Source organism: Rhamphochromis longiceps, linkage group LG9 (assembly GCF_057381845.1).
Source record: "Rhamphochromis longiceps isolate RC_006_pf linkage group LG9, R_longiceps_female_GT1.1, whole genome shotgun sequence".
NCBI classification, from domain to species: domain Eukaryota; kingdom Metazoa; phylum Chordata; class Actinopteri; order Cichliformes; family Cichlidae; genus Rhamphochromis; species Rhamphochromis longiceps.
The window spans coordinates 12704130-12716612 of NC_140565.1; the positions used below are offsets into that span (position 1 = coordinate 12704130).

At 42.0% G+C, this 12483-nt stretch overlaps 1 protein-coding gene across 4 annotated transcripts in view; it reads right to left on the reverse strand.

Moving 5' to 3' along the window:
• The window catches only part of ntng1a (netrin g1a), a 131562-nt gene that overhangs the window by 67729 nt on the left and 51350 nt on the right, over positions 1-12483 (reverse strand). For all 4 annotated transcript variants that reach the window (XM_085418333.1, XM_085418334.1, XM_085418335.1 and 1 more), the window contains exon 3: positions 3131-3774. In XM_085418333.1, the coding sequence (XP_085274459.1) occupies positions 3131-3774 (644 nt within the window). The remainder of the gene's footprint in view (positions 1-3130; positions 3775-12483) is intronic.

Consider the following 12483-nt stretch of genomic DNA (forward strand, 5'->3'; position numbering starts at 1 on the left):
ATAGGGGCATAATGTGTGTCTGTTGTTGACCACACGGAGAGTTACAGAGATTTTTTTTTTGTTACCGGAACAGTTGGTCGCACCTGTGCGACCAAATATTTATTTTTAGTCACACCACTGAAAAATTTGGTCGCATTTGCGACCAAATTGGTCGCACTCTAGAGCCCTGTATGCTCTGGAAATTGAATCACAACTTCCAGGCAGAGGGATAAATTGTTAAAACAAACTTTCTCTTCACTTATCAAATCATTTGCTTAACACAAGCAGGTTGGAAACAGGCTGGAAAAGTAGTTCATGATGGTTCTTAAATGATATTTTATGCACTGACAGTGGGAAAAAGGTTTGTAACAATCTGTTGCCAGATTGGGAGGTTATTTAAATCTCTGGCCTAAAAGGATTGTCCTGGTAGATTTTGGCAATTAAAAACCGTGACGGTGATTAAAAAGAGAAGTGCCAGAAATCCCACCTACAGTTCTTCCTATTAGCTGTATTTTTCTTGATTTGATAGTGGGAAGTGCTTTTGTGGGCATGTGATTGGCACACACACACAAACACACACAAATATATATAAAACTGTTTGATGTATACAGGCCTGAAACAGAAAAACCGATAGCCAGAAAGAGATCTTTTAGTAGCCTGAATCTTCTCCAGCTTTAATTACACTATATTGATCAGAAGCAGGAGGAAGGAAAAGGAAGGGGAGATCGAGTGAAGAGAGGGAGACAGTTGGTGAAACTGTCTCTCTGGCTACGGCTGTAGTTACTGTAAAGCTTGTAAAAAAAGGAGGGGGGCAGGGTGTTTGAGCAATTACTCCAAAGTCATACAGTAGATAATTAGAAAATTCCCCCTAACCCACCACAGTGTCTCTCTGCATACATCCATTTAGCTTAGCTGATACAATGAAACAGTGAGGGTGTCAAATTCATTTAAGTCACCAGCCAAAATGCATTGTTCACATCCATCTCGCAGCTTCATGCTTGGTTTGATTTGAAATTCTCAGCATTGATTTTTCGGTCCCTTGTGCCTTTGGTCTGTTTCTTTCTTGTAATCAGCTATAATAGAATGGTCATGCATGACACTCCTGGCTTCCCTGTACCAACTTTAGCTATATGTTAAAGATGCAAAGAGGACTGCTTCTGCAAAACTGCGCTTCTTCTCTCACTTTTAGGTTGACCTACTTTGGCAAAGAGCTTAGGTTCCTTCCTTTGTTTCTCGCACTGTTGTGGCAAGGGCAGAAAATCTGCAAACTCTCCTACTGTATTTTCCTCCACACCCACTCCTGCTTCTGATCCAGGCGGATGGTAGATGAGTCCAGCACAGTAAAATATGCCAGATTCAACCTCACTGCCCCAGCGAAAACTTTCCTGGCGCGTCTCACAGAACTGTATTCTGGGGGTTAAGGAGCTTATGTCTAGTATACGGCGCATGGAGAAAGGAGCTGAGCAGTGATTCGCCATGGGGGGGGGGGGGGCGAGCAGAGTGAAGCCTCTCTGTGTAGAGTGTATCTCATTATGGCTGAACTGTGTGTTACCTTTGGTAAACAGTGGGGAATATTTCTTAGTCGAGCGTCACTCTAAAAGCAGCAGGCTGGTAAACGACCACGGCCCAACGGTGCCGCAATGCCATTGCTCAAATATACAGCCCCATAGCGATGTATGAGTTCGGTCATGATTAGTCAGATAGAATAAATAATCTGCTCTTATGACAGCCCTCTTCATTTCACCGTGTGTTAAATGGATGCCACGTCCAACTCTTTTGTGTTAGTAAATTCCCTCCAGTTATTTTTGCTGAATGACCTTCTCAATCACGAGAAAAGTCAAAAATTCAATTTCTGAGAGAAGCATTCATTATCATAGCCTTTGTGCTGAAGGGTACCTGCCCATTTACTGTGCATTAGAGCGATCCATAGTATATTTGTAGGCAATTTCAATAGCATATTAAGCAAATCAACAAATTAGAGAATCATAAGGCATTTGGCAATATAACGTGAATACTATCAGAGCCACACAAACATGCAATGCCACGAGTATGATGAGAATGACGCCATTTCTAAATTCCTATCAAGTGTTGATGCTCATATTCAGAACTTTTGATTTACTTTTCCCCAACAACTACACTGGCTCAAACAATTATTTGATGAGACTGAACAGGACACTGCTGATGTTTATATTTCTAGTCCTCTTTCCAAGTCTGTCTTGAGGCTGAGAAAAGCTGCAACACACACACTGCTGTGTGCCAGCCCGACTTCAACACTTCCACATATTTCCTCTAATTGTTGTGACGTTCTGCACACTGTGCTTCTGTACAGCTGAGTCTCTCACATGTGAAGAGCAAAACATGAGTAATTAAATCTTCATTCCTCCACCCACACTACCGCATTCACGTCTGTTAAATTGAAAAACTACACGGTGTAAAACAGATCCACTTAAGTCGACGCCTCACTGACTCTTGTAGTATAGCGTCACGAAGCGGGGGAAGCTTTCGTTAACCTTTGCGCTAACACTACAGCGGAGTCTTGTTTTGATGTTATATGACCCTCCAGAGACTTTGTAAATCAAACACTAATTACAGCGTACAGTGACCTGATGGCTGAAATGTTACATCTGATGTGCTCCGTGGGCTAAAAGACAGCTGAGTGAATTCTTGTCTAAAGTAGAGTGCTTCAGCAAACTGTAAGCTGCTTGGTTAATTAAGACATGCTGACAACTGGTGAACTCTGCACAACATTATAGATCCACTGCCTAATTGGAAAGAATGGACAACAGTCAACACATTTTCTTCACTTCTTGGCAGCTGCACTGTAGTTGTAATAATGAATATAGAAAATATAGAAAAAAAATGAAACAGTCGATTCTAAAAGGATCCTTACAATGAATGAGTCAACTCATTGTTAGATTAACCTATATGGGCACCTTTTTTGTTACGCCCCTGCTGGCCGATAACTGATTCACTGCCAATTTATATGAAAATTTGAACTGACTCACTTATCAAAGTTAAGACAAACACTGGACCTAGCTTTTTTAAAGTCCCTTGCAGTCTGAGGCTCATGGGTTGGAACCCCCTTTTCGTTTTTGGTAATCCAGCCTTGAGTCCATCAAACAGTATTTGTACAGATTATTTTATGTCTTACCTGCCCTGAACTTTGATGTCAGAAATGGCATAGAAGTATCTGGACAGGTTGTTCTCGTCCACCATCGTTGCTCCTGTGGCAGGCCGGAGCAGGCGGATTCTCAGATCAGTAATGGTAAAGAAGTCCCTCAGCTTCTTGGTCGTGTCTAGCTGGCCGTAAAGTGAGGCCATGTTGTGGAGCCGGGGTCCAGCAAACAGTGCAAATCGGTCCTTGATCTCAAAGCGTACAGTTTTGTCGTTCTTCCACACGTACCCTCGTGAGTAGTCCTCGGTGCAGATAATGTCCAGCAGGGTATGCTGAGTTAGGTCTTGTACCGTCTTGGGCTCCATGGTGAAGGCGTCCAAGCAATCAGTGGCGTAGAACTGGTAGGGCTGCCAGGTTCGTCCATAATCTAGTGATTTTTCTAGGACCATCTGTTCGGGTCGGCCTGACTCAAAGGTGAGGACAATGTCTTCAGTCAGCTCAATGGTTTTGTTCCAAGATAGAGTGATGTTGACCAGTAGGGGTTTTGGGTACTTCTTCCAGGAGGTGGACTGCCAGAAGGTTGTGGGGTTGCGGCCCTCAGTGTCGAACATCAGCCCTGGGGGGTGGGCGAGCTCTTCAGTGGTGGCGTCACATTCATTGTTACACATGTAAGGGTTTTCCTACATAAGGGTAACAGAGGAAACAAAGAGCAGAAGAGAAAGCAATAAAAATGTTGCTCACAACAACAACTAACAAGAACAAATCAGGCCATTGTCAGAGTTGATTATTCAGAAAACTTTATATAATAGTTGAATTGTAAATGTCATGCAACACCAAGATATTTGGCGATTTTTGAAGACATGAGCTATTCATGAAAGGCAAGCAGGAAAAGAGTGAGGTTGTCTCAGTAGTGGGCATACAATTAGAAGCAGTCAAAGACACACTGATTTGTGTTGCACATTTATCATTTAAGAGTCTGCCAACAACCTATTGCCAGGTGGAACAAAGAGGTGGCCACTAAAATTTGATCACTTGGCAAACCAAATTGTGAAGCTTGTGTAAATAATTAGGTGCATCAAGTAACTACTATTTTTCTCACTGAACCCTTACTATGGCCATTGTTCCCACACAAATATTTAAACATTAAAAAAAACACATCCCTTTAATGACATTATGGGCAAAAACAAAAACTATAGCAAGGATTCTAGACTATTTTCCTCAAATAAGGATTTAAGTCCCTGAAGCATGCTTATCAGGGGTTAAAGCAACCCGATATCATGCAAAGTGTATAACAGGCACGCTGGTCCACCGTGTCCATCACGCTATGCCTCTACAAAACGTGAAATGTCCCGCTTGCAGAAGTTGCAGTAAGGTGCAGTAACAGCAGAGGGAAATATTTTAATTCAAGCCAACACGAAAATAATCAAAGGAAAGCATTTAAACAGACATTACATGTATATATATGTATATATTAGGGGTGCAACGATATTCGTATCGATATTGAACCGTTCGATACAGTGCTTTCGGTTCGGTATGCATATGTATCGAACAATACAAAATTTGTAATTTATTTTATCAACTTTCCTTCTGACGATGCTGTCTGTGTTGAGCGCTCAGTGAATCTGCGTTCGACTACTCCGCCTAGGCTGCACTGTCGAGCGCAGATCCACTGAGCGCTCAACACAGACAGCATAGTCAGAAGGAAGAGCGCAGGGCAAGCTAGCGAGACAGAAGTTAAGCTCTCCTTGCAACATGGCAAATTGAACCTCCCCCACCCTCATTCAGATGTGGCGTTTGGAACTATTTTGGTTTTCATGTGACGTATGATCCTGAAGGTAAGCGAGTCATGGACTAAAGTAAAACAGTATGTTGGATGTGCCACGCAATGCTCAATTACATGGGTGGGAACTAGTGTGTTAGCGCAGTTAGATCGTTAACGTGTTGGCCGTCTAGCCCCATGCACGGAGCGATCAGGGGTAGCTCGTTAATGGAGATTTGCCGTGTTGTGGCGTTAAGGTCATTTCAACGAGATTAACCTGAAAGCACTAGTGGGAACACAACGAATATGACTGCACATTTACGCCGACATCATCCTAGTGCAAAGACAAGTGGAAGCAGACAAAAACGACAAGCATGCTACAAACTTTACCCGAGTCATTTAGACAGCCGTTAGCACATGATTCTCCTTATGGGGACCTGATATGTTTAATATGCTGCTGAGAATATAGCCCAGAAGAAGCGTATAGTATAGCTTTTATTTTGGAAAGAGACATTTCTCTGTAATAAACTCTCTTTTCCAAAGATGAGTGATTCCTCAATCAGATACAGGGCTCGCAATATCGCTAGCCCGACGTCCTGGGGATAGCGATTTTTCCAGTCGGGCTACCAAAATCTATCTCTGCCCTGCCCTTCGGGCTATTGTAGGAAGGAAAAATATATGTCAATGCTTTTGCATTCTTTCGGAAATGTAGCTGGGTAATTATGTCATTGGCATCGGTGAGCCACTGTCAATATGTGGCATATTGAAATCGCGTTTGAATTTGCGCTTGTTTTTTGCTTTCACTTTGCAATAGCGCGAACTGTGTATAGAGAGCGACAGCACTGATCTGTGAGTGATGATAATTTGCGCACCAATTCCTCTGATATCGTCTTATCAATCGTTAGCTTACTATGCAAACATGACAAGTGAAATCTCCCGCAGCAAGCTTAAACATGTAAGAGGATGCAGAGAATCGCTGAGCGTTATGTGAGTGCGTGTGTAAAAGCAGCAGGATATATATTTGACTACGATGACCTGGATGACTGAGAACCTTCACAGACAGATATATATTTTTGTTCTGCTGAGCCAAATAAGACGGGTCAGGGTGAAGAAGTGACAGCCAAAGAAAAGCTTACCACAAAACGGAAAAGTTATGACAAATCAGACTATAAGGCAAAAAGAAAGTGCAGCTTTATGGTTTCATGGACAAAATAATTTCTGTGGCTGGGATATGATAAGCTAAATAACCAGGGCTGCACATAAGTGGTCCGCAGGTGCGCATTCGCTGTCAAAATAAAAAACACGCACAAGGGTTAGGGTTAAATTTAAAAACTGTACTTTTGAGTTAAAATATATATTTATAATTTTAATAAATGACAAATTAAAAAGGTATGAACATTTTTTTTTGTATCGAAAAAATATCGAACCGTGACACCAAAGTACCGAATCGAACCGTGAATTTTGTGTATCGTTGCACCCCTAGTATATATATATATAAAAAACACACCCAGCACGCCTCTGCGGGCGGTTTATCCTTCAAGCTCGGGTCCTCTACCAGAGGCCTGGGAGCTTGAGGGTCCTGCGCAGTATCTTAGCTGTTCCCAGGACTGCGCTCTTCTGGACAGAGATCTCCGATGTTATTCCCGGGATCTGCTGGAGCCACTCGCCTAGCTTGGGAGTCACCGCACCTAGTGCTCCGATTACCACGGGGACCACCGTTACCTTCACCCTCCACATCCTCTCGAGCTCTTCTCTGAGCCCTTGGTATTTCTCCAGTTTCTCGTGTTCCTTCTTCCTGATATTGCTGTCATTCGGAACCGCTACATCGATCACTACGGCCGTCTTCTTCTGTTTGTCTACCACCACTATGTCTGGTTGGTTAGCCACCACCATTTTGTCCGTCTGTATCTGGAAGTCCCACAGGATCTTAGCTCGGTCATTCTCCACCACCCTTGGGGGCATCTCCCACTTTGACCTCGGGACTTCCAGGTTATACTCGGCACAGATGTTCCTGTACACTATGCCGGCCACTTGGTTATGGCGTTCCATGTATGCCTTGCCTGCTAGCATCTTGCACCCTGCTGTTATGTGCTGGATTGTCTCTGGGGCATCTTTACACAGCCTGCACCTGGGGTCTTGCCTGGTGTGATAGACCCCAGCCTCTATGGATCTTGTACTCAGAGCTTGTTCTTGTGCTGCCATGATTAGTGCCTCTGTGCTGTCTTTCAGTCCAGCTTTGTCCAGCCACTGGTAGGATTTCTGGATATCAGCCACCTCCTCTATCTGCCGGTGGTACATACCGTGCAGGGGCCTGTCCTTCCATGATGGTTCCTCGTCTCCCTCCTCTTTCTTGGGTTTCTGCTGCCTGAGGTATTCACTGAGCACTCGGTCAGTTGGGGCCATCTTCCCAATGTATTCTTGGATGTTTGTTGTCTCATCCTGGACTGTGGTGCTGACACTCACCAGTCCCCGGCCCCCTTCCTTCCGCTTAGCGTACAGCCTCAGGGTGCTGGACTTGGGGTGAAACCCTCCATGCATAGTAAGGAGCTTTCTTGTCTTTATGTCAGTGGCTTCTATCTCCTCCTTTGGCCAGCCTATTACCCCAGCAGGGTACCTGATCACGGGCAGGGCGTACGTGTTGATGGCCCGGATCTTGTTCTATATATATATATCTATATATATATATCTATATATATATATATATATATATATATATATATATATATATATATATATATATATATATATATATATATATATATATATATATATGCCTAGCTTAATCGTTTCCAGCAATTAAGGACCCTGCAATGTATTTCATACATTTTCTGCACTTCAGCTTCTTGGCTTTAAATATATTATCTCCTTCTGCCGGTAATGCAACTTCTGCATGGGTGTACATTTCAAATTTTGAATAGCCAAATGGACAAGTGACATGAACACGGTGGACTGGCGTGTCTATACACATCTGTACACAGTATGTTGTGATACTGGGTTGGTTAATGTGGACCAGAATTATCCAGAACAGCACCTTTGATTAATTGGTAACAAAATTTCATTAAGCTAGCTAACCTAGCTTAATACATAGTACTGTAAAGAGAGTTCATTTTTTGAGTGCTGCTGTCTGGCATTGTTTCCAGTTGATGTCATGGAGATACTTGCATAGTACTAAGTATGACAACCCATGCTTTTCTTTTGTTTTTGTTTTTTTTGTCACTGTGATTTCATGATTTCATGTCAATAAAGTTGTACTTGTGGAACTTTGTCCTTTAGCTGAGGGCTTTGGCTAACACTAGATCAGCAAGCATATCTGAGAAACATTTAAATTGGCAGGTAACTATAAATTTTTCAAACAACTCAACAAATACTTCTAAACACCAAATGTTTCTGTGCAGTCTGGACCACAGTGTGTCTGCAAACACTGTATTTCCCAGGGAGAAAACAAAATAACAATGTGTGATCAGTTCAGTCTAAGAGATGGAGAAAGACGTCAGTAAGAGAGGACAGGAGAGGAAGAAGAGATTATTTTCAAAGATAAAAACAGCACAGTGACATTTGATAAGTCAGACAGCATCTATGATGTTTTGCAGAAGTTATATTTTTTTACATTCTGAAAAAACTTGAAAGATAAATTGAAGGGTCCTTGAGTACTCCTTGATGGAGGCTAAATTAATTCGTTTGCAGTACTGTGTAAGGTTTACAATGCTGGGTTGGAGTGGTGCAGAGCAGGCTGTGGTGTTCATGGTCAATGTTATGTTATATTGAAAGCAGCAGACATTTAAGTTTGATCTGATTGGGCTGCTTATATATGTCAGTTAATTCAATTAAATCTACAAGAAGCAGGAGACTTTAGAGCAGCAGCATCCAAGGTCAGCTGATCACATCCTGTATGCAAAGAAAACAAATCTACTTGGAGTTCACTATGCAAATTTGCATTTTTATTCCCTATGTGATTCTTTTCCCTGTGCTGCACCACCACATGGCTATAGCAGATCTTAGGATTCTCCCTGGCAAATGCCACTTTAACCCCTGCTTATATATGGCAGCCATGCCTGGATAAGCTAATGATAAGCTGGGCCATGAAAAATTATTCTTCAGTCTGTAGTGATATGTGGGGAAAATGATCTTGTTCTGTTTTTAACATATAAGAGTTTATGTAAAGATAACAAAATTATATGATAAAAGAAATATCTCCTAAAAAGTGACTTTCTTTTCAGTTTCCTTTGGCCTTCATATTTGTCTGACTTTATTTTTCATTTTCTTTAAAAGATTCATTAAAATCTTGTGGGCAGTTGAATCACTTTTATCAACTTCATTCAAAAAAATAATAATTATGCACACATAACATATAATTTTCACATCAGAAATTTCTCTTGAGGTTTCCAGAGTTTCTTCACATTCTTTAAATTCATCAAGCTCCTTGCTTGAAAGAGGTCTCTCCAAAAACATTTGTCCGATTTACCACAAATCATTACCAGGCAATGTTCTCTCTCCTTGCTCCCTGGGGGCTCGATTTAGCTGTCAGGGGGAGGAGGCACTCTTCCAAGAGGACCTTTCAAGTGTTACAAGCTCCAATTTATCAGGACAAGATAATCCACTACTTGATTAGGTGGGAGATGTCACCCTGTGTGTGTGAGTGCGTGTGGAAGTGAGTGTGGCGATGTGGTGAGGAAACAGGGACAGGAGCGGGTCTCTGATGTAAGACAGTCTAATGAAGCGGCGAGGCAGAGATCGAGTAAGTTAGAGTGAGAAACAGCTCTATTCACCTAATAAGCTTTGCAAGTTTTTCCTCGTCCTCCAAGGCAAGGTGACAATGAAACAGGGCTCTGTCAGGCCTTCTGACTTTTGGAGGGACCCATTAATATCCTGTCTGGGCTATCCCCTACAGGCTTCTCCCAGTACTGGACAGCGGTGACAGAGGAAGGCAGGCTGGCAGTGGAAAATTCCACTTGGGTTTTATTATACCGACTTAATGGCGGAAGGTTAGGTGTGGCATTAACTGCAGCATCTGGTGCACCGTGCAGCCACAGACAGATGTGTAATAAGTCACATGTGACAGTTATGCATGATTAGGGGGTGGGGGAAGTCTCTAAAAACATACTTGGCATGCAGAATAGTTGTGTTTCTATGGCTTGTTGGGAATGTGTATTTATTGAGAGAGACCTAAAACTGAGCTCATATAAGATTCAAGAAGGAAGAAAATTTGGATTTATTGTTGTAGATTTTCCCGCTGTTTCTAACATAGCAACTAAACTATTTATGCTATTTCCTATTAAATTATGTTTTTAGTTATAATGAATGCTGCTGTTGACATCATACTATGCATTCTTACACTGAGTCATTATCTACTTGCTTTCCTGCAGAATTTAGTTTTGTAATTAGCTCATTGTAGTAAATAGACTCCATCAGACGTGAATGTCATTCTGAACCGAATTCAACACATCAGTCAAGTAAAGACATATTATCAGCAGGATTTTGTACTGAATCTCATCCACGCTACGTCACTTTTTAAACCTTTCACATTGACATTACCTTATAGCCAATCCTTTCTCCTTTTTTCTAAGTGCTCACATAAATAATAATGAATTAATTTGAAATGAATCTATGTAGATATGAGGGTGAAGTGTTCAGCACGGTGGATCTCCAGACACTATGGTGGTCTGGACACTAGAAAAGACCTGAGCATAGACTTCTTGGATGGTCTGTTAGCAAAATTAAGTATGAAGCAAGCCATCATGACTAATCAGTGACTCAAGTCAACTTAGATGAATTGTGTGGCTCATTGCGACCACCCAGTAACAATGGTTATATTTGAGTGTTAGTGGAGATCAAACAGCTATAGAGACCAAAAATGCTGGTTGGCTGTGAATTTGTTCATTTCTGGCATCTGCTCAGTAATGAACTCTGGCTTTGGCACTTTTACATTGGAGTTTGAGGTTTTTGGGGGTGTTTTTCAGCCCCAAAGCTGCCAGTTGATCTTCCCTAGTGTACCAAAATGGCTAGAGCAGGATTTGGCTTTAATACGTCTGAAGAAGCAAATTTCTCATGAATGCCCATCAGCTTATAGTATACCATGCTATACAAAGTTGAAAGGCACTTGTTTTGGGGTCACATCTGTGACTTACTTGCTTAGGCCAGTGGCTGAAGTAAACAGTCTTAGGATGTCTCTGTGGGAGCAACTATATCATCTCTGAGGTCAACCCTATTTATTCCTTTAAGTCTAAATAATGCTGATCCAATGATCAGCTATTACTGTAACATCCAAACACACACACACCCAGGCTACTCACACAAAGTGCCGGTACATCACAGTAATCAGACAAAGATGTATCCCTATCGATCCCTGTGGCCGTGCAGCTGAAAATCTGCTGCATGTAGCACCTTGCAGCCCTGACCAGTGGTCCTGCGATCCCCTGAACACGCAGGTTAAAAACCTTTCATTACTGTCTCCTCCGCTTCTCGCCTAACGACAAAATACTGCCTTTATGAAGCTCAATAACCACACTGGTCTACCAGAGAAGAGCAAGGAGATAAAATGCTGAGTATACGCCTTTATGAAGATCAATACTAGATTTCTGTGTTTTACTGTGGGGTAGTGCTAAGGCCTTTACTAGTGAATTAATGGTTTGGCACGCGTTTAACCATCTGACAGGACCCGACACGACAACAGCAGCATTTTTGTAATTACAAAAGATGTTTCTATTAATCCCAGTGTGATGATAAGTGGCCAAGATGGGGGGCAGCCAGCGGAGATTACAAAGCCAGCGCTGAGATAGCAAGAGCGGAAAGGTCATGCCAAATTGGCACTAATAGAGATGCAGTCAACCCACCCAAAACACACTGGATTATTAGCACTGTGATGCAGTGATATAGTGTGAGAGAGCAGTGGTGTGCATGTGAGTGTGTTTGTGTTTGCAGGTGGGTGTTCATATACCACCAAGTATGTGGTTGTGGGTGGATAATATCAGGAAGCTGCTCTAAATTCCTTTGGTGTTGTCCCCATTATAGTCAAACTGTTCAGGCTAATTTAACCAACCGGCTAGAGGAATAAAAATCAGCAGTGCTGCAACACAGTGGGTAATGAATTAGACTCATCTCATTCAGCTGCACTCAACAGACCAGCGTTATTTGTAGCGTTTAGGTCACAGGGAAGTGTTTGCCTATTTGTTTACAGGCTAAAGGCTTTTAGATATGTTTAAGCAATTTGCCTGTTGTACTCACAGAAGTAACACAAGACACCATTTTGGCTTCAAATTACAGATCCTGGATCTTTTATTGTGACTCGGTAACTGCTACGATTTAGTGAACAATCATCAGGAATTTAAGCAGCTGCAGTTAAAACGTCCTATTAAACTTAACAAAACCAATTATCCTAGAAAAAATAAATATATTCTTACTTTTATGCAAATTCTCCATGTGTATCTATGCTGTACTATAGTGGAAAAAACAGCATGCTGTTATGATCTCCTGTTAGCATTTTCTCATCACCTGTACAACAAAGGGTCGCATTAACCTTATTTCAAAGGGATCTTTGACCCAAACAGTTGGATACGGAGGCTTCAGCGGATGCATGATGAGCAGACGGGCGAATTCATACACAAAAGAAGAGAAGAGCAGATAAGTTACTGAG